A 23,175-nucleotide genomic window follows, 5' to 3' on the forward strand; every position below is an offset into this window, starting at 1 on the left:
CTGTGTCCTGGGAGCCAATGAACACCCGGCCAAAGGTGCAGCTGGGACTCACAGGACCAGTCCTAGGAGCATCGGGTTCATTTGTGTGGAGTTGGCTGTGGCCACCATGCCACCTGCTCCTTGCCTGCCACCACTGTGAGGGGACACAGAGAAGGGGCATGACCAGGGATGTGCATTCTGCAGAGCTGGGGACAGGTGGAAGCTGTGCCTCTCCTGAGCTGGCAGGACAGGCGTTCCCCAGGAACAGTTGCAGCCACCCACGTCTTGGCTGTGGGCCCAGACCTCCTGTTAACTCTTGGGGGTCCAGGAGGGTCCCCAGACCCAGTCATGGCAGGCTCAGGGGTGTCTGCCTCCACTGCCTGGCCTCTCCCCACTCCCGATGCCCACTCTGATCTCAGGGTAGGGTTGGGGCTGAGCCTATTGCAGTCTGGCTAGGTGCGCACAGGCTCAGGGCATCACTGATGTACCAGCCCCCTGCTGCCTCAGCCCTCCCCCTCCGGATTTTGGGTGCCAACAAGTGTGGGAAGGAGGCTGAAATGAGGCTGGGGACAGCTCGCTGCTGGCCTGTGGTCACCCTTGGCATGAGCGGCCTGGGTGCCATGAGTGGTGGTAAGAGGCAGACAGGCTCCTGGGCAGGAAAGGACTGGTGCCCATTGAAGCTCTACCTTCAGGCCAGGGAGGACCTGAAGCCTGGGGGCTGGGCTGCCAGTCCCAAGGACTGGAGTCAGCGGGAACTTGTGGTGCCTTTTCCAGGCCTGCCCATGGACAAATCAGCACTCACTTCCTCTCCTCTGAGGCCCATAAAAGCTCTGATATTAGCCAAAGCAGAGCAGAGGTTGGAGAGATCATGGGATGACCAGCTGCAGAGAGGAGCTACCCTCTCTGCTGAGAGCTGGGAAGATGATGGGATGAGCAGCAGCAGAGAGGAACTATCCTCTCTACTAAGAGCTAAACACTGGACGGAATGATTGGCCTAGAGAGGAGCTACCCATTGGGGTCTCCTCTGAGCTGTTCTTTTTTTTTTTTTTTTTTTTTTTTTTGAGACGGAGTCTTGCTTTCTCTGTTGCTGAGGCTGGAGTGCAGTGGCATGATCTCGGCTCATTGCAAGCTCTGCCTCCTGGGATCACGCCATTCTCCTGCCTCAGCCTCCCAAATAGCTGGGACCACAGGCGCCCACCACCATGCCTGGCTAATGTTTTTGTATTTTTTAGTAGAGACGGGGTTTCACTGTGTTAGCCAGAATGGATTTGATCTCCTCTCCTCGTGATCCACCCACCTCGGCCTCCCAAAGTGCTGGGATTACAGGCGTGAGCCACGGCACCCGACACCTCTGAGCTGTTCTAACACTCAATAAAGCTCCTTTTTATTTTGCTTACCCTTCACTTGTCTGCATACCTCATTCCTCGTGGATGCAGGACAAGAACTTGAGTAAAGGCACCACTGGCCACAGAGGTTTCTGGCCAGAAAAGCAATACCCCAAAGATCCCATGACACTAGTTCCATCATCCAAGGACAGTGGTATATTAGCAGCTCAGTTGGCCCCTGGCAGCAGCACCCAGGTGAGGGTGCCTGTGACCCCAAAGCCCCAGAGTGAGTTTTACAGTGGTTTCTTAGTTCCAATGTCCATAAATGGTGGTGCGTTAGCAGCTCAGTTGGACCCTTGCCTCATTGCATGGAGTGGCTGCCCTCTGCCAGCAAGGGCAAAGGGCCAGTGTAACAGCTTTTCTGGGGACCCGCACTCGGTGGATCCAGAGCCCTTGCCTGGCATCCAAAAACAATGAGGTCACATGGACAATTGAAGGATGGTGAAGGCAGGGAATTTTATTAAGGGATGAAAATGGCTCTCAGAGGAGAGGGGAGCTGGAGAGGGTATGGGAAGGGCCAGTCATCTTCCCCCAAAGTCAGGCCATCTCTTCCACAGTATGACAGTCTCTTCCCCAAAGTCTACTCATCTCCTCAAAGTACAGCTGTCTTCCCCTTTACTGACTGAGTCTGGGGTCTTTACAGGCACAGGATGGGGAGTGTGTGCTCATTGGTTTGTGAATATGCAAAATAGGTTAAAGCAAAGATATCGCTCAAAGGTGGGCACAACAGTGTACAAAACCAATTAGGGAAGGGTAGGTATATGAAAAATAGACGAAGGGTGGGGATCAATCAGAGGAAAGCACACCAAATGGGAAGACAACTTTTCCATCTGGTCTGAGGATTTAACTTGTAGCTTGGCTTTCAGGCTTTAAACTGGCTTTGTCTTGGACTTATGGTTTCACCAGGTACCCACCTAGGCATCTGGCTGCCTCCTGTCACTATCACTACCAGGCAGTCTGGCCTCCTCTCCTCCTTTCTTGACTACCAGCTTTTCACAGAAAAACACCCTTTATTACTAAGCTGCAAACATTTACTGTCTTACCCTATCTCTACTTCCACCACTCCTACCTTGTACTCTAGAAACATTGATTCCTCTTCCTCCCACCCTCCACATCCAATCCATCACTTGCAGCCTTTTAGGGAAGTCATACGTCATTTTACACTTCAGGTGAGGAAATGGAGTCTCCTATGTTTCTTCTTCATTCCAGTTCCCTGTTCCCCTCTGCCATTGTCCCATCTGCTTTCAGCTTCTAGGGCCAAGTCAGTTTCACCAAGATTCACTGAGTCCAGACTGGAGCAGCCTCAAAGAAATAAAAATCAGGGGTGGCCTCCAGAGATCATCCTAGCCCCTACCACCACCTCACCCTTCACTTGGCATTTTCCTACTCAGACAACAAATATTTACTGACTGCCGCTATGTGCCAGGGCACTGTTCTAAGTGCTTAGGATAAAGCCATGAACAAAATGGACACAAATCCCTGCTCTCATGACATTGACAATGTAGTTGGGGGAGACAGGGAGACAGTCACATAAATAAGTAGTAATATCGGTTGTTCATAAATGAGGTGAGAAAAATAAAACCAGGGAAGAGAAGGGAGCAAGCAGGGGTGAGGTAGACCCAATATTCAAGAGAAGGTGGTCAGAAAAAGCCTTGGTAATAAAAAGACCTCTGAAGAAATCCCTAAAGAAGTGAGGGAGGGAGCCAAGTGGAAAAGGGAATGAAGATTTGGGGCTACAATCTCAGCATCTGCCACCCAGATTTCTGATGTCCCAGACTCCTGTAGCAGCACTAGCCCCACGGCTTCTCCATCTCAGAAAATGGCACCAACATCTCCCCAGTTCACAAGCCAGAAACCCACTTATTTTTGTTCCCTACCTCTCCCACCACATCCAAGAAGTCTCTAAGCCCTGGAGATGTGATTTACCAAGTGTCTCATGAATCCACTCTTTCCCTTAATTCCACAATTCTTTCCCCTTCTCACTCCATCCCTATTCCACTCTCAGCCTTCCTCATCTCAGTAAATAGCCAAGCACTCCCCTCTAATTGCTCAGACCAACACACTCTGGAGTCATCCTAATTCCTCCCTTTCTCTCATGTCCCCCATCCAGTACATCAGCAAATCCCATTAAAGCATGCTTCAAAAGACATGAGATTATTCCTCCCTTTTTACCACGTCCACTGCCGCCTCTTAGCCCTGGTTCAAGTCATGGTTGCCTTGAGGCTGGGCCATTCACATAGACATCTGTGTCAATTGTCTACTTTCCCTTGTCCCTAGAGTCAGATCAGATGCTGAACTGGAAAAAGTAAATGAAGTTTCCATTTCATTCAGAGTAAAATCCCCAGTCTTTGCTGAGTCTGAACCTTGGGGCCCTGCAGATCTGGCCTGGACCCCACACCTGCCTCTCCCAGCTCACTGCTGGCCACACTGGCCTCCTCCTTGCTGTTTGCTCCTGAAATGCACTGAGTACATTTTTGCCTCAGGGCCTTTGGACCTACTGGTCCCTCTGTCTGGAGCACTCCTTCCTCCAGGTTCACATGACTCCCTTCTTACCTCATTATGGTATCAGCCCAAGCATCACTTCCTAGATCTTTCCTGTGGAAGATAGCCCCTCCTTCCTCACTCTCTGTCCACTTAGCCTGCTTCAGTTTTCTTCAGAGCACACCCTCTTTATACATTTGTTTTCTATTGTCTCTTCCTAACAATCTCCCACCCCCAAACTAGAATGTCAGCTCCATGACAGTAGGGACTTTTTCTTGGTCACTTCTGTAGCTCTAGAACCCAGAACAGCCTAGCACGTGGTAGGTGCCCAATAACTAATTCTGAACTTATTTTTTGAATGAATCCCCACTTCTACCCTCCTGGTCGAAGGCACCATCATCTCAGGCCTGGACTTGTGAAACAGCTTTCTAGCTAGTCTACCTTGCCCAATTCCAGCCTATACATAATCCCATCTGAACACACCAAGACTGCCAATTGAACTGTGACATTCCCCTGCTTAAAACTCTTTCACTGTGTCCAGTTGTAGAAACAACATTTTGTTTATCCATTTATCCATCGGTGGACACTTGGGTTGCTTTCAACTTTTGGCTATCATAAATAATGCTGCTGTGAATATGACTGCACAGATAGCTGTTTGCATCCCTGCTTTCAATTCTTTTGGGTGTATGCCCACAAGAGGAATTGCTGGATCATATGGTAATTCTATATTTAATTTTTTTTCACAGCATCTGGACTATTTTACATTCCCCCTCCACTAGATATGTTCTTATATACAAAGGTGGACGATTATACAAGGACATTCCCTGCAGCATTGACTATAACAGTGAAATACAAGAAGCCACTTAAATTCAATAGAATAATGAAATAGAATCATATAGATCTATGTACACAGATAAGGGACCATCTATATAGTACATTCTGTTAAGTAAAGCAAGCAAAGTGAGCTGGGCACAGTGGCTCATGCCTGTAATTCTAGCACTTTGGGAAGCTGAGGTGGGAGGATCACTTGAGCCCAAGACGTCAAGGCTGCTATGACCTATGATTATGCCACTGCACTCCAGCCTGGGTGACAGAGAGAGACCCTGTCAAAAAGAAAAAGAAAAAAGAAAAGAAATCAAAGTGCAAGGGAATTAGGGGGTATTCTTCTTCCTGAGGATTGGTGCCATGGCATCCAGAGAAAGAACATTGGTGGGGATACTGATGAAAAAGAATAAAGTTTGTAGATTAGTTAAAAGTATTCCCTCAATGTTAGTTTCCTGATTTTTTAAGTAATTGGGCTTTGGTTATGTCAGATGCCAACATTTGGGGAAACTGGATAAAAACATATGGGAAACCTCTTTACTACTTTTGCAATTTTTCTGTTAAGTCTGAAATTATTTCCAAACACTAAGTTAAAAAAATCAAATAAACTTGGTGGCTTAAAACAATACCAATTAGGCTGGATGCAGTGGCTCATGCCTGTAATCCTAGCAATTTGGGAGGCCGAAGCGGGCAGATAACCTGAGGTTGGGAGTTCGAGACCAGCCTGGCCAACATGGTGAATCCCAGTCTCTACTAAAAATACAGAAATTAGCCGGGCGTGGTGACACGTGCCTGTAATCCCAGCTACCTGGGTGGCTGAGGCAAGAGAATCACTGGAACCCGGAAAGCGGAGGCTGCAGTGAGCTGAGATCGTGCCACTGCACTCCAACCTGGGGGACAGAGCAAGACTCTGTCTCAAAACCAAACCAAACCAAACCAAACAAAATAAAACAAAACAAAAACACAATACTTATTTAATTATACTTCAAGATTTTGTGAGTCAGGAATTTGGGCAAGACTCAAGATTGGCCCATCTTGGCCAGGCATGGTGGCTCACTCCTGTAGTCCCAGTATTTTGGGAGGCCTAGGTTGGAGGATTGTTTGCGCCCAAGAGTTGCAGACCAGCCCGGGCAACACAGCGAAACCTCCTCTCTACAAAAATACAAAAACTAGCTGGGTGTCATGGTGCGTGCCTGTAGTCCCAGATACTCAGGGAGGTTGAGGCTGCAGTGAGCCATGATAGTGCCACTGCACTCCAGCTGGGGTGACAAGAGTGACTTGTCTCCAAAAAATAAAAAATAAGGTAAAATAAAGATTGGCCCATCTACCCTCAACAGTTGCCTGGACTCCCTGGGGGCTCCGTGCACCTAGATGCTGGACTCGGATAACCATCTGATCTTTGATATAGTGAACAGGCACTTTGTTCTTGCTATCATCGTTGGTACCTGAGATAGAAAGCCTTAAAGAGAGGCCATGCCCATGATTAAGTTTCAGGTCAAAACAAGCAAAAAGCCAACAGCTATAGTTGTAGGTATAGCAAATCAGTGTGCCTTTTATGTAGAGGCTACTGAAAACCAGTCATTCATTAAAGGTATTCTGGTCACTTGGATGAAGGCTGGCCTTGGCATTCACCAGAATCTTTAGTAGAGTCTTTAGCACCATTGGCAAGTCAACCAGATCTGGCCTTGGCCATGATAGTGGAGTCTGGGATTGGAAGGCATGAATTTTATGAAGTCTATAGTATCGGAAATTCATTGGTTGAGGACATACCTCTTTCTTTTTGGACCCTGCGGGCATAGTGGTTTAGGTCCTAGTGCTATTGATACGTGTGCAGAGTGAGGATTAATATGACTGTGGTTGACAGAATAATTATGAAGTGCAAAGACCTCAGATCTGTGATCATCTTCCATAGAAGTATTTGCTCAGAAGCTTCTCAGAAACATTCTCATGATTGAAGAAGCCTTGAAGAGCCAGTATTTCTGTCTATGAAATCTTCTGTTTACTGTATTAAAAGGACCCATCAGAAAGTAACTGAGGTAGTGCTGATTTCCTGAGCAGTTATTCAGTCCACTGTCTCAAGTCCATCATGCAGAATGTTCACAGAGGGTAAAGTAGGTTTAACTATTATAACTACTCACTTTTATAATTGATTTCATTTAAAGATTAATGTGATTAGTACTCTGTTTTTCCTGTCAGTTTTGTTGTAGTAAGAGTAACTGCTGTGTGGCTAAACTAAGGTTATAAGCCAAATTGTTTCCTCAGAGTTTAAGAAACACACTACTAACTCTCATGGGTTTACTAGTTGTCTGTTGCTGCATAACAAATCATTCCATAATTTTGTGGTGTATTGCTGCAGGCAATGTTAAACTAAGTGGATGAAAATATGAAAAGGATATTCACATAGTCTCGGAGTGTCTCCCTACAAGGTAGGATTACTAACAAAGGGAAACTAACAATTATATGGTAAGGAAATCTCTTTAACCCAATAATTACCAGCAATAAGATGTAGCAACCCTCATCATGTACCCCTTGATATGACGCACTGACAAAAGCACCTCTCCTCTCTAATTTTCTTGCCAAAATGCATAATCTCAAGCTAATTACAAGAAAATGCAGACAAACCCAAATTGAGGGACATTCTGCAAAATAACTGACCAGTAATTCTCTGAAAGTGTCAAGGTCATAAAAGACAAAGACAGACATTGAGGAACTGTCACAAATTGGAGGAGACTGAGGGGACATGACAACTAAATGCAACCTGGAATCATGGACTGAATCCTGGGTCAGAGAAAGGACATTGGTGGGGAAACTGGTGTAAAGGGGATAAAGCTTGTAGATTAGTTAACAGTATTGCCTCAATATTAATTTCCTGATTTTTTAAGTAACTGGGCTTTGGTTACATAAGATGTCAACATTTGGGGAAGTTGCATGAAAACATATGGGAAATCTTTTGATGATTTTTTGCAGTTTTTCTGCAAGTCTAAAATTATTTCAAAACAAAAAGTTTAAAACATCAAATACACATAGTTGCTTGAAACGATAACTATTTTATTATATTCCAAAATGTTGTGAGTCAGGAATCTGGGCAAAACTCAGTCGGGCAATTCTTCTGCAAAGACCCCTGCAACACATTCAAAGTCACTGGCAGAGGTTGTTGGGGGAAGGTATTGAAAAGAAGAGAAAAGTCACAGGTGGGTGCAATGGAGGGAGGGCAGAGGGCTGCTGATTATGGTGCAGGACTCATCCATGATGGAGCCCTGGGGAGGCAGGGGCTTCATAACTAGACACTGGTCTCGTCACCTCAGACTCACCTGTAGCAGGAATAGATACTGAGGCCAGACTGAAAACACAGGCTCTGCCTCAGGAGAAGCTTTCTACTAGCCGAGTAAATGATAACAGTACTGGAGATGTTCCCAACATCATAATGGGAAAACATCACTTCACACTACATAAGCAAAACATAGAGCAGTGCCAGTCATCTTTCCAGGTTAGTAGCAATTCTACTGCCTGCAAGAGTGTTGGAGAAATACAAACCAAGCATTAGGCACTTTTATCTTGAAAACATGAAGCTCTCTTTTCTTTCTTTCCTTCCTTCCTCACTCCCTCCCTCCCTCCCTCCCTCCCTTCCTTCCTTCCTTCCTTCCTTCTCTCTCTCTCTTTCTTTCTCTCTCTCTTCTTTTGTTTTGTTTTGTTTGTTTGTTTGAGACAGTTTCTCACTCTGACACCCAGACTGGAGTGCAGTGGTGCCATCACAGCTCACTGCAGCCTCGACCTCCAGGGCTCAAGCAATCCTCCCAGCTCACCCTGCCAAATGGCTAAAACTACAGGCTTGTATCACCACACCTGGCTAATTTTTGTATTTTTGTGTGCAGATGAGGTCTCCCTCTGTTGCCCAGGTGGTCTCGAACTCCTGGGATCAAGCGATCCATCCACCTTGGCTTCCCAAAACGCTGGGATTACAGGCATAAGGCACCACACCCAGCCAGCTAACTTTTTTTATATTGGCTAATGAAAGAGTTTTAAGTTGGGACCCTATGAAGCATAAAGAAATAACTTTAGTTATTGAGTATTACTGTGTATCTAATATCAGATGTACAGTAATACTCAAGTGTGCAATTGTGGATAACTTGAGTTCATGAAGTTTTTGTTTTTTTGTCAAAAGAAGAATAAATTTATAGTGAAACTACCCAAAAAAGCAAAGTACAGAACAGTATGCTACCATTTGTGCACAGAAATGGGATACATGTGGTGTAAGTGCATCGAATTTACTGGACGTATGTCCAGGGACCAGAACCCTTGGTGGCTTCCTGTTCATACTTTTGCAAGCACATGAATAGCATCCTTAACTTAAATGTACCGTTGTACACATTCTAGTGTTATCAAAATTTACATAAATATTATCAAGTCAGAGAAGTCATTCTGTGTCTTAGTATTTTCACTTCATACTTGGTATATTTATGTATGTATGCACACATACCTATATATATTTAAATAAGATTTATATTCACATGGTCCAAAAATCAAAACAATGTGGAAAGGTTTACAGACAAAAGTCTCATGCCTAATCCTGTTCTCTTCTGCCAGGTGACCAAGTTATTAATTTCTTTTCACACCTTGCCACAGAATTTTCACCTGCAAACACAGATATTCTTTTTTTTTTCTAATGACAGAGTCATGTTCTGTTATCCAGGCTGGAGTGCAGTGTGTGATCTTGGCTCACTGCAAACTCCTCCCAGGTTCAAGTGATTCTCCCATCTCAGCCTCCTGAGTAGCTGGGATTAGAGGCGTGTGACACCACACTCAGCTAATTTTTGTATTTTTAGTAGAGATGGGGTTTTACCATATTGACCAGGCTGATGTCGAACTCCTGACCTCAAATGATCCACCTGCTGCTTGCAGTGAGCGGAGATCACACCACTGCACTCCAGCCTGGGCAACAGATCGAGACTCTGTCTCAAAAAAAAAAAAAAAAAAAGATCCGCCTGCCTCGGTCTCCCAAAGTGCTGGGATTACAGGCGTGAGCCACCACACCCAGTCAACACAGACATTCTTACTGCTTTTTTACACAGAATTTTTTTTTTTTTTTTGCATAGCATTTTTCTGCACCTTTCTTTTTCCACTTAACAATGCGCTTGGAGGTTTTTCCATATTTGTACATCAGGAGCTTTCTCTTTCTTTGTTACCACATTAAATTCCACGGGGTAGATGTACCATAATTTAACTGGGTCCTTATTGAAAGACAATTGAGCTGTCTCCTAGACAAAGCCTTGTGCACCTTCCCTAACAGAAGGTCTAACCAAGCAGGCAGGATGGGATTATAAAGTAGGTGGGGAGGTGGGAGAGACTCCACCTTCCCAGGTGGGCTGAGAACAGAGGTAAGGCCCTGCAACAGGACAGAGGGAAAAGTGGGGATGAGAGATGGGAGGCGAGATAGCACCTCCCCATCTCCTGAGAGGCTGGGCTCTCTGCTGTCTTTGCCTCCACTGACCAACCACCATCTGTTCTTGCTCAGCCCCCTCCTCCATTTGCCACTGACCTGTTGGCCTCCCCCAACCTCTGAGCCTGCTTCTGCCTGGGTAATTTCCCAAGACCCAGGAGGGGTGAGTGGTGAGGTGTGATTGCCCCCATCCCTTTACCTCCCACAGCATCTGCTCTGGGACCAGGAACAATAGCTGACAGCTCCATGGCCTTTGCTGTCCCCATCTCAGCTTCCCTGGGCATCTAAACCTCAGCTGCCCTGGGGTAAGAGGACGGGCTGAGGAAGCAGAAGCCTGAGGCTGTCTAGAGTCTCACTCTTGCATCAGCAGGCCACCACCTGTGTTTCCTCCTTGTGCAAATTTGAAAAGAATTGCATAAAACACTGGAGAAATCCAAGAGGGGAAGTCCATAAGGGCGGTGGTTCCCTAAGTGATCACAGAGCAAGCTGGTGCCAGAGCCTGAACCTAGAGTGCTGTTGGTGGGAAGCAGAAGGAGGGGTCCTGCCTCCAGGTCAGGGAAGGGCTCCCTCTCACCTCTACAGGCAGCGCTTGTCTTGGCTCAGCTGCCCTGTGGTGGATGCGGGGTGGGGACGGCAGAGATCTGGGCCTGGGAAGGGGACAGTACACACTCTCGTGGCTGCTACCCCTCCCTCAGGCCTTGTCCACCTCTGACTGTGGCTCTCTGGCAGGAATAGATGGACATGGCAAGGCAGATGATGCAGCTGCTGCTTCTGGCTTTGGTGACCGCTTCGGGGAGTGCCCAGCCCAGGAGTGCGCGGGCCAGGATGGACCTGCTCAATGTCTGCATGAACGCCAAGCACCACAAGGCACAGCCCAGTCCCGAGGATGAACTGTATGGCCAGGTGAGGGCAGCCTGGTGGAGGACAGCATGCACACAGGTCAGAGGGTGACGGCATGAGCAATGGCAGGTCCAGTGTCCTCAGAACCCAGGGTGCCGCTGCCGACAAGGAAGGGGAGGGGCGGCCGGGGCCGCCATGCCACAGGTGAGGCCACTGAGGCAGCTTGGGGAATATGAGCTCCAATTTGAACTTCAGGCTCAGGAGAGTGCCTATATTTTATTATTCTGGTCTCCTGGCCTGCTCCCTACAAGGGTTCACATTCCCAGAGCGCAGGGAGAGACTGTGGCAGAGACACAATCTGTGGGTTAAAGCGAAGAGAGGACAGTCTGAAAGCCCCATGACATCTGAGTCATTCCCAACATTCCATTTGCTTATTTTTAAATCGGGAGTAAAAAAAAAAAACACCCAAATACATAACATACATTTTCCATTTGAGCCATTTTTAACTGTATGGTTCAGTGGTATTAAGTATGCTTATGTGGTTGTGCAACCATCACCACCATCCATCTCCTGACCTCTTTCATCCACCAAAACTGAAACGGAAACTCTGTGCCCACCACTTCATTTGCTTTTCAGAACATTCTAGAGCACATCCTCCTTGCCAGGAAATGGTGTGGATGTAGACCTTTGAGAGAGACAGATGACTATCATTCTCAAGGCCATGAGCTATATGAGAGTGATGATATTTGTTGAGCCCCTACTATAGCAATGGAGTTCTTCTCATTGTACTCAGTAACTCTTTTGGAGGCAGCAACCCTTGACCCTGACAGGCAAGACCCATGTCTGCCAAACCCCAAGACCCATGATGTGCAAGGGTCTTGCAGGAAGACCAGGATTTGGGACATCCAAGGAAAAGCAAGTGTGAAGTCAGGCCGGCAGGAAAGCATGTTCTGTGTCAGCCCGCACTGGGCATGGGCCAGGGTGTGGGAGATGGGTAGATCTGGCTCGACTCCCATGGATTTCTTTACTGTTTCTCCTGGGTGCTCAGACCTGTCACGCCTCTGCCATCACTTGACCTTAGGTGCGAGGGTTCATCCCAGAAAATTTAAGCAATTGATTCATGATTTCTCAGGTTTTCTGAGTCCTGACCTAGAGTGATTTCCAAAGAGAAACCTCCACCATTTCTGCTTATCTTACCTGCCTTGTATTTACCTTTCTAGGATGGCCTTTTCCACATTTAGTCAAATCTAGGTTCAGACCCACATGCAGGCTACAGCTCCTCCATTCTGCACCACTCTCAGGATCTATCTAGAGTCTCCCCACCTGGACCTCCAGACCCTGGGAGAGCCAGACCAGCCCCTTGATCTCCACCCACCACACAACCTGGGCCAGGTTCTTCTCCTCCCTATCCTCAGTTAAAAAAAATTTTTTTTTTTTTTTTTTTTGAGATGGAGTTTCACTGTTGTTGCCCAGGCTGGAGTGCAATGGCATGATCTTGGCTCACTGCAACCTCTGCCTCCTGGGTTCAAGTGATTCTCCTGCCTCTGCCTCCTGAGTAGCTGAGATTACAGGCGACTGCTACTGTGCCCAGCTAATTTTTTGGGTATTTTTAGTAGAGACAGGGCTTCTCTATGTTGGTCAGGCTGGTCTCGAACTCCTAACCTCAGGTGATCTGCCTGCCTCCTTAAATCTTAACTTCACTATTTACCCTGGGTGTAGCTTACTTAAACTCTGTAAAAATGGGGCCGGGCACGGTGGCTCAAGCCTGTAATCCCAGCACTTTGGGAGGCCGAGGCGGGCGGATCACAAGGTCAGGAGATCGAGACCATCCTGGCTAACACGGTGAAACCCCGTCTCTACTAAAAAAATACAAAAAAACTAGCCGGGTGTGGTGGCAGGCGCCTGTAGTCCCAGCTACTCGGGAGGCTGAGGCAGGAGAATGGCATGAACCCCGGGGGGCAGAGCTTGCAGTGAGCTGAGATCACGCCACTGCACTCCAGCCTGGGGCACAGAGCAAGACTCTGTCTCAAAAACAAAACAAAACAAAACAAAAAAAATGGGGGTAAGGATTCATACTGGGTCGTTGAGAGAATAAAGCGCAAAAGCCTTGGGGACTTTGCACCTACGGTGTTCTATGCCTGAGTGTTCTTTGTCTCCCTTCTATATGCAGCCCACCCACCCACTAAAACCATACCCTCCCTGAGGGTAGAGATGTTACTGGTTTTCTTCACTGTGGTATTCCTAGGACCTAGTACAGTGCCTGATGTATAATAAGCACTCAGTTAATATTGGCTGGATGCAAAATGAATAATATAAATAAGCTGAATAACATGAAATAGACCGGACGTGGTGGCTCATGCCTGTAATCCCAGCACTTTGGGAGGCCAAGGCGGGTGGATCACCTGAGGTCATGAGTTCGAGACCAACCTGGCAAACATGGTGAAACCCCGTCTCTACTAAAAATACAAAATTAGCTGGGCATGGTGATGCGTGCCTGTAATCCCAGCTACTTGGGAGGCTGAGGCAGGAGAATTGCTTGAACCTGGGAAGTGGAAGTTGCAGTGAGCCAAGATCATGCCACTGCACTCCAGCCTGGGCAACAAGAGCGAAACTCTGTCTCAAAAATAAGTTAGTTTAATAACATGAAATAACTTTTTAAACCGTTAAGAGCTGTACTACTAGTAATTACTCTTCCAGACAGTGGCTCCACCTCATCTCCTATATCCCCTGTATTACCCTCTCTTAAAAGCCAAAATTAAGTAAGCATGGTGGCTCACGCCTATAATCTTAGTATTTTTGGAAGCTGACATGAGCCAAGGAGTTTGACGCCAGCCTAGGCAACATAGTGACACCCCACCTCTACAAAAATATTTTATATTAGCCAGGCATAGTGGCATGTGCCTGAATCCCAGCTCCTCGGGAGGCTGAGGTGGGAGGATTATTTAGCCCAGGATGTTGAGGCTGCAGTGAGCTATGGTCACACCACTGCACTCCAGCCTGGTCAACAGAGCAAGATCCTGTCTCGAATAAATAAACAAATGAATAAATCGAAGGAAAAGCACCAATACTGTAACTGCCTCTGTCCCCAGGTGGGGGCTCCTCAAGGACCCTCTTCAAGGGCCCTCCCCAGGAAGTGTTCCTCTGGATGACCTACCTGGGGCAGAGGAGCCAGAATATGGAGAAGATGGCTGTGGTGGGGAGAGATTTAGCCCTGTGTCTTCCCCACCCAGTGCAGTCCCTGGAAGAAGAATGCCTGCTGCACGGCCAACACCAGCCAGGAGCTGCACAAGGACACCTCCCGCCTGTACAACTTTAACTGGGACCACTGTGGTAAGATGGAGCCCGCCTGCAAGCGTCACTTTATCCAGGACGCCTGTCTCTATGAGTGCTCACCCAACCTGGGGCCCTGGATCCGGCAGGTATGCGTGCCATTCCCATAAACATGAGCCTCAGCAGAGGGCAGAGCCTGCCAGCCACTTGCAGGGAGGGCTTGGTCCAGGAACTCGGGTCTGAGGGTGGTGGATGCCCTGCCCCCTCCCACAGCTCTGGTCCCCTTCGAGGATAAAGCTACTGAGATATGTGGCTGACAGGAGCGTTCCATCTCCTCCCCATTCAGGTCAACCAGAGCTGGCGCAAAGAGCGCATCCTGAATGTGCCCCTGTGCAAAGAGGACTGTGAGCGATGGTGGGAGGACTGTCGCACCTCCTACACCTGCAAAAGCAACTGGCACAAAGGCTGGAATTGGACCTCAGGTGAGGGCCGGGAGGAGACGAGATGAGGAGTGGGAGTGGGGCTTTAGGGTTGGGAGGGGTGCAGTCTGGCCCAGAAGCTCAGGGTCTTATGTTCTCCTCCCTCAGGGATTAATGAGTGTCCGGCCCGGGCCCTCTGCCGCACCTTTGAGTCCTACTTCCCCACTCCAGCCGCCCTTTGTGAAGGCCTCTGGAGCCACTCCTTCAAGGTCAGTAACTACAGTGGAGGGAGCGGCCGCTGCATCCAGATGTGGTTTGACTCAGCCCAGGGCAACGCCAATGAGGAGGTGGCCAAGTTCTATGCTGCGACNCCGTTACCAGGCTTCTTTCCCAAGACCTAAATAGAAACCAGCCCTGGGAAACCAAGAACAGGAGACTCCTTCACTGATTTCAACTTCAACCAACTGCCAGACTCCTTTCCCTTTCCCGATTTTGACATGACAGCTGATCAGCTTACAAAACATTCCTGGCTGATCAATGACTCTCCACCATGGACCAGTTCTGGCTGGTTTACAGAGGCAGCACACAAAGTTCTTTGGGTCCTGTGTTTCACCTTTTGACATATAGAGCCTAATTCGACCACATTTTAATGTCTCCACCCCGAAGAGAATATGGGACATATTTAACATGTTTTTTGGTACACATGTGTGCAACTCTCATGAATATTCAGAAATCATCTTAAAACTTATTAAATATGTATGTTTAGCCAACTCATTTAGTGTAAAACCCCTGTCCTACCCTCACTTCAATTCCTAGCTTGTAGGTTGCAACCCGACAAAAGAAATAAAGCTCTCCCTTCCAAATGTACAGATCTTGTGATTGTAAGCCAACATAACTGAAGACAAGAGTAGGATCCATGGAGCAGCTCAGGTTCCCCCCAGCGTGAGTGAATGCACTGGTGCCAGGCAGAGCCATTGACAGCTCAGTTGTTTCCCTGTTAGCTTTTGGAGGAAGGTTCGTAAGCTCTCCCCGATCTAAGATCTCCCACTTTTGAATTGAGATCTCAAGGACTTCATTTTTTCACCCTGATTCCCTCCATCCAGACCCTGCAAAGGCCATCTTTTTTGGCCCCAGGTTTCTAGTTGGGGAGGTTGGGGGCAGTTCAGCCTGACTCATCTGGCCTATCAGGTTTGGTGAGGATGCTTGCCCTCTAGTGGCACACGAAGGAATGTCTTATGCTCTTCTGGGGAACCTAGATTCTAAGGAGACAGTCCCAGACCAGCTGCCATCAGGAACCTACATGTTTCAGAATTATAAGAAAAAGTCTTGTGGATATTTTGGATCCTGGAAAAAAGCTAATTTGGAACAATATAAAGATTTATAGGCCAAAATGGAGAACTTTTGACAGAACATTTGACATGCCTAAATTAGTTTATTTGCATGCACAGTAGGGTTCAGGACCTCTCAGATGCAATGGGAGGCCTTTTTTTTTTTTTTTTTTTTGAGACAGAGTCTCACTCTGTCATGGGGAGTGGAGTGGAGTGGCACGATCACGGCTCACTGCAGCCTCGACCTCCCGGGCTCAACCATCCTCCCACCTCTGCCTCTCAAGTAACTGGGACTACAGGCATGTACCACCACACCCTGCTAATTTCTTTATTTTCATTTTTAAATTTTTTATAGAGATGGGGTTCACCATGTTCCCCAAGCTGGTTTCAAATTCCTGGAGTCAAGGAATCCTCCCATGGGAGACCATTTTTAAGTGGTATTATGAGAGCTCTAAACACAGTCAGGCGTCTCAGATAACCTCCTTAAATGAGACTAATTCAAAACTGAAGGAGTCTAATTCAAAACCTGACCAGCATATTCAAACCTATCTGCCACTATTGGACATGTAGCTGGAGACACTGCACAAAGAATTACAGCCCAACAAATTGAATTACCTGGCTCAAGTATTTAATTGCTTCAGATTTTCTTTTAGTCAAACAAAGAAAAGTCTGTGCAGTGGCTCATAACACCTATTGCACTTACATTGACACTTCAGGTGAAGTAGAAACTCATATAGGGCTGGGCACAGTGGCTCATACCTGTAATCCCAGCACTTTGGGAGGCTGGGGCCAGAGGATCACTTGAGCTCAGGCCCACCTGAGCAACAAGGTGAGACCCTGTCTCTACAAAAACTACAAAAATTAACGAGGCATGGTGGCACATGCCTGTAATCCCAGCTGTTTGGGAGGCGAAGGCAAGAGGATCACTTGGGCCTGGGAGGCATAAGTTGTAGTTAGCCTAGATTACACAATTGCATTCCAAACTGATAGAGCAAGACTCTGTCTCAAAAACAAAACAAAACAAAGCAAAACAAAAACAAAAAGAACAGAAACTCATATAGAAAGAATTTCCAAACAAGCTAAATGATTACAAGAAATAAAACTACTGATCCTATCAATGATCTGTTTAGTTGGCTTTCTACCAAACAGAAATTCCTTTCAAGATGCTGTTGGGGCCGGGCGCGGTGGCTCAAGCCTGTAATCCCAGCACTTTGGGAGGCCGAGACGGGCGGATCACGAGGTCAGGAGATCGAGACCATCCTGGCTAACACGGTGAAACCCCGTCTCTACTAAAAATACAAGAAAAAATTAGCCGGGCGAGGTGGTGGGCGCCTGTAGTCCCAGCTACTTGGGAGGCTGAGGCAGGAGAATGGCGTGAACCCGGGGGGGCGGAGCTTGCAGTGAGCCGAGATCGCGCCACTGCACTCCAGCCTGGGGCACAGAGCAAGACTCCGTCTCAAAAAAAAAAAAAAAAAAAAAAAAAAAAAGATGCTGTTGAAAGCTGGGCGTGGCAGCTCACGCCTGTAATCTCAACACTCTGGGAGGCCGAAGCGGGTGGGTCACCTGAGGTCAGAAGTTTGTGACCAGCCTGGCCAACATGGTGAAACCCCATCTCTACTGAAAAATACAAAAAATTAGCTGGGTGTGGTGGCGGGCGCCTGTAATCCCAGCTACCTGGGAGGCTGAGGCAGGAGAACCCACTAGGCGGAGATTGCAGTGAACCGAGATCATGCCACTGCACTCCAGCCTGGATGACAGAGTGAGACTCCATCTCACAAAAAAAAAAAAAAAAAAAAAGATGCTATTGAAGTCTTTGTTATAATTATAGTCTCCATCAAACTTTTCTTCATAACATTTAAATTACTCGTAATATAGGACAGGCGTGGGGGCTCAAGCCTGTAATCCCAGCACTTTCGGAGGCCCATGGGGGTAGATCACTTGAGATCAGGAGTTCAAGACCAGCCTGGCCAACATGGCAAAGCCCTGTCTCTACTAAAAATACAAAAATTAGCCAGGAGGCGGAAGTTGCAGTGAGCCGAGATCATGCCACTGCACTCCAGCCTGGGCAACAGAGGGATACTCTGTCTAAAAAATAAATATAAATAAATAAATAACTTTATAATATGTATAACCAACTACTGTAAGTCTGCTGCTAAACCAGAATTATGCTGGCTTAATCCATATAACTTACAGACAAGTTAAATTAATAGCCCTACCTTTTGGCCCTTATGTTGCTTGATAGACCTTAGGGGTTGATGAGTACCTGCCCACCTCTATTCCTGTCTGGCCAAGATGTTCAATTGGCTATAAGTCTCTTGGCCACAAGGGTCCCACGAAGGGACTGGATGGACCTGGAGCAGGTAGCCCCACCGTCCTGGCAATGACATGGTACAAACAATTTGGCCATTGATGCTGACTATGGCAGATCTTGGCTGAAAGGAAGAAATGTGGAATAAAAAGAAAATCCAAAGACCCCTGAACTGACTGAACAAACCCCTCCTGGCCAAGGAGAACCCAGAAAAACTTTAAAATCTAAGTTTCCTGGCTATGATAAGACAGGAGGCGGGTCACACCTCAGTATACCCTCTTCCTTACTGTTACCAGGCTTTTTTCCTAAGAGTTAAGCGGAATCCTGTCCTGGAAAACAGAGTATGGAAGACTCCTCTGCTGACTTCAGCTTCAACTGCCTGATGCCATGGCCAGACTTCACTCTCTTTTCATGATTTGACATGACAGCTGACCAGCTCACAAAGTTATCCTTCCTGGTCAGTTCCTGTTAACCATGGGCTGGTTCTGGCCGATTTACAGAGGCTGCACACAAAGTGCTTTTGTGTCCTGTATTTCACCTTTTGATGTGTACAGCCTAAGTCTGCATTTTAATGTTAAGTCTCAGCTGGGTAGGGTGGCTCAGTGCCTGCAATTCTAGCACTTTGGGGGGCCAAGGCAAGAGGATTGCTTGAGCCTAGGAGTTCAAGACCAGCCTGGGCAACATAGTGAGACCTTGTCTCTATTTTTTTAATTTGCCATTTTCTCTTTTTTTTTTTTTTCTGAGACAGAGTATTGCTCTGTCGCCCTGGCTGGAGTGAGATGGCGTGATCTCGGCTCACTGCAAGCTCCACCTCCCGGGTTCACGCCATTCTCTTGCCTCAGCCTGCCGGGTAGCTGGGACTACAAGCTCCTGCCACCACGTCTGGCTAATTTTTTGTATTTTTAGTGGAGACGGGGTTTCACCGTGTTAGCCAGGATGGTCTTGATCTCCTGACCTCGTGATCCGCCTGCCTTGGCCTCCCAAAGTGCTGGGATTACAGGTGCGAGCCACCACAACAGGCCATCATTTGCAAGTTTCTTAACTGCATTACTGACTTTAGGGTGGAGTCCTTGGGGTAACAAGGTCAGGAAAGCATGCAGTTTCTACAGCCTAACAAGCAGGCAAACTGGAAGGCAAGACAGATCCCCCAAAATAAGGGTCCCATTTTATACCAGATCCTGGATCAACTCCCCCCGCCCCGCCAAAAAGGGGAAATCAGCCCATCTTTCCTGGAAGTCTTATCTCTCAGTGGGAGATAAGAGGGTATTTCCATACCTTTGAAGTGGCCAAGAGCATGCTTCTCTAATCTAAATGTGCAAAGAGCTAAGTATTCACCCATAATTTCCATTGGCCATTCCTTAAAGTATATTTCCTACCTAGTTATTACACACCAAAGCTCTCTCATAATACGATGTAGTTTCTGATACCACAGAGCCTTACATTGTGAGAGGAATTCGTCAACTTTCAATTCCTGGGGTTCCAAGAGGAAAACAGGGTGTTTTTTTTTTTTTTTCCAAAATGATGTCTCTGGCACCTCCTGTTTTTCCTGTGGAGTCCCACGCTGTTAGAGTTTGAATATCCTATTTTAATTAAGCTGACTCTTTTAACCATAGCGCTCTTAAAAATAAAAATCCTTTAATATCTCTTATTACCCGACTTCAGCCATGCCAAACTACCAATATTTCTGGCTTCTAAACTTTACCAAAGACAAACTCCCAGGTACTCAGAGAAAAAAAATTCACGACAGTTTGTGGAGGGAAAGAAAATCAACAGATGTTTGACAGATATCAAACTAGAAAGGACTCATTCCCTAAGTTGGGAATTGAACCCTGAGCCTGGGCTGCCATTGTGAAAAGACAAAGTCTTTGCTACTGAACTACAGCTCTGGGCAGTCTCCATTGCTCTTCCCAGAAGGAGACAGAGTCGCCAACTTTGAGCTTGCAAAGGCTTTTATCTAATCAAGATAATTTTTAGGACTAACAATGGCATGGACTCCAAACTCCTGTCTGCTGGATGGTAGAAACAAAGAGAAAGTATCGCCACATGGTTACAAGGTGAAGCTCCCAAGGACATAAAATAAGACGAAAGACAAATTTCAGGCCGGGCGCGGTGGCTCAAGCCTGTAATCCCAGCACTTTGGGAGGCCGAGACGGGCGGATCACGAGGTCAGGAGATCGAGACCATCCTGGCTAACAGGATGAAACCCCGTCTCTACTAAAAGATACAAAAAACTAGCCGGGCGTGGTGGCGGGCGCCTGTAGTCCCAGCTACTCCGGAGGCTGAGGCAGGAGAATGGCGTGAACCCGGGAGGCGGAGCTTGCAGTGAGCCGAGATCTGGCCACTGCACTCCAGCCTGGGCGACAGAGCTAGACTCCGTCTCACAAAACAAAAAAAAAAAAAAAAAAAAAGAAAGACACCATCCTGGCTAACACGGTGAAACCCCGTCTCTACTAAAAAGTACAAAAAACTAGCCAGGGCGAGGTGGCGAGCGCCTGTAGTCCCAGCTACTCGGGAGGCTGAGCCAGGAGAATGGCGTAAACCCGGGAGGCGGAGCTTGCAGTGAGCAGAGATCCGGCCACTGCACTCCAGCCTGGGTGACAGAGCGAGACTCCGTCTCAAAAAAAAAAAAAAAAGAAAGACAAATTTCATCAAGCTTTTCAGGGACCTTCAGCAAAGTTTATAACTGATCAGTTTACTCGGCCATTTTGAACAGCGGGCTTACAGGTGTTGTAGTGAGAGACAGGACTAGCTCGATTTCCTAGGCCTACTAAGAATCCCTAAGCCTAGCTGGGAAGGTGACTGCATCCACCTTTAAACATGGGGCTTGCAATTTAGCTTACACCCAACCAATCAGGTAGTAAAGAGAGCTCACTAAAATGTTAATTAGGCAAAAACAGGAGAGAGCACAGTGGGAGGGACAATAATCAGGATATAAAACCAGGTATCTGAGCTGGCAACGGCTACCCTCTTTGGGTCCCCTCCCTTTGTATGGGAGCTCTGTTTTCACTCTATTAAATCTTGCAACTGCACACTCTTCTGGTACATGTTTGTTAAGGCTTGAGCTGAGCTTTCACTTGCCGTCCATCACTGCTGTTTGCCGCCGTCGCAGACCCCTCGCTGACTTCCACCCCTCCAGATCTGGCAGGGTGTGCACTGTGCTCCTGATCCAGTGAGGCACCCATTGCCACTCTGGATTGGGCTAAAGGCTTGCCATTGTTCCTACATAGTTAAGTGCCTGGGTTCGTCCTGATCGAGCTGAACGCTAGTTGCTGGGTTCCACGGTTCTCTTCTGCGACCCACGGCCAATAATAGAGTTATAACACTCACTGCATGGCCCAAGATTCCATTCCTTGGAATCAGTGAGGCCAAGAACCCCAGGTGAGAGAACAAGAGGCTTGCCGCCATCTTGGGAGCTCCAGGAGCAAGGACCCCTGGTAACAGTAGGCCTGCATTCTATCCTAAGGTACCCCTCTTTATGGCAGAACAATATAGAAAGACACACAAAGCACACCCAGATTTGCTACAGCTTAAGGCTAGCTTCAGAAGTCTTTTTTCTCATTAACCAAAACTTTCCTGTGGTAGGGTGGGGAAAGTGAAGAGCTCAGGAAGGCCAGAGAAAGACCCACCTATCCCACTGACACTGAATCAAAAGTTCAGGCAACCGCTCGTTGGTTAAGAAGGGATCTTTTCCAGGAGTTGCCTCAGCTCTTAAGTGTCCCCGTTTGGGGATCAAAAAGCTCTCATGTCCCAAGATCCTGTACATGCACAATTCTGTCACCCATAGTCATCAGCAAAGAGTGAAAGGTAGATTAATCCAAAGAGAATAGTAATTAATATCCCATGGTGCTAAATCCATTCTTAGCCAAGAGGAACTTTACTCTGAGAGGGGCTTTTAACCCCCTAAATCTTTTTTTTTTTTTTTTTTTTTTGAGACGGAGTCTCGCTCTGTCGCCCAGACTGGAGTGCAGTGGCCGGATCTCAGCTCGCTGCAAGCTCTGCCTCCTGGGTTTATGCCATTCTCCTGCCTCAGCCTCCCGAGTAGCTGGGACTACAGGCGCCCGCCACCTCGCCCGGCTAGTTTTTTGTATTTTTTAGTAGAGACGGGGTTTCACCGTGTTAGCCAGGATGGTCTCGATCTCCTGACCTTGTGATCCGCCCGTCTCGGCCTCCCAAAGTGCTGGGATTACAGGCTTGAGCCACCGCGCCCGGCCAACCCCCTAAATCTTAGAAGGGACTCTAATACTCCTGAGTTGGGCCTCAAACCCAAGTTCAGTCAAGTGTCTTTGCCTTCTATTAAGAGGGGCCTTTAACCCACTCTGTCTTAGGAGAGACTTTAACTCCCCTAAGTTGAGCCTCTAACCCAATACCATTCTTTACCTGGGTACCCCGCCACTTACCCAAAGATAGACCATTGGTGCTGTAGTCTATTTCCTTTGGGTTGGGTGTCTCCTTAGGGTTCGACAGGAAGATGTTACCAGAAAGCGATCCAGATCCAGACCCCAAGAGAAGGTTCTTGGATCTCACACAAGAAAGAATTCGGGGTGAGTCCATAGAGTAAAGTGAAAGCAAGCTTATTAAGAAGGTAAAGGAATACAGAATGGCTACTCCATAGGCAGGGCAGTGACTTGAGCTGCTCCACTAAGGATGCTTGTTGTTACTTCTTGATTATATGCTAAACAAGGGGTGGATGATTAATGAGCTTTCAAAGGAAGCAGTGGCCAATTCCTGTAACTGAGGGTTCCTCTCCTTTTTAGACCATTTAGGTAACTTCCTGATGTTGCTGTGGCTTCTGTAATCACAGCACTGGTGGAGTGTCTTTTAGCATGCTAATACATTATAATTAGCATATAATGAGTGATGAGGACAACGAGAGGTCACTTTGGTCGCCATCTTGGTTTTGGTGGGT

General features: G+C 47.3%; 1 protein-coding gene across 1 annotated transcript; it reads left to right on the top strand.

Annotated features, from left to right (window-relative positions):
* Nucleotides 1-10,641: 10,641 nt before the first annotated feature.
* On the top strand, nt 10,642-15,034 carry LOC112605922 (folate receptor gamma-like). Its single transcript, XM_025355819.1, has 5 exons — nt 10,642-10,655; nt 10,834-11,007; nt 14,175-14,363; nt 14,561-14,696; nt 14,802-15,034. The coding sequence occupies exons 2-5, from the start codon at nt 10,840-10,842 to the stop codon at nt 15,032-15,034; spliced, it is 726 nt and encodes a 241-aa protein (XP_025211604.1). The 5' UTR covers nt 10,642-10,655; nt 10,834-10,839.
* Nucleotides 15,035-23,175: the final 8,141 nt, after the last annotated feature.

This window comes from Theropithecus gelada, chromosome 14 (genome assembly GCF_003255815.1).
Source record: "Theropithecus gelada isolate Dixy chromosome 14, Tgel_1.0, whole genome shotgun sequence".
Lineage (NCBI taxonomy): Eukaryota > Metazoa > Chordata > Mammalia > Primates > Cercopithecidae > Theropithecus > Theropithecus gelada.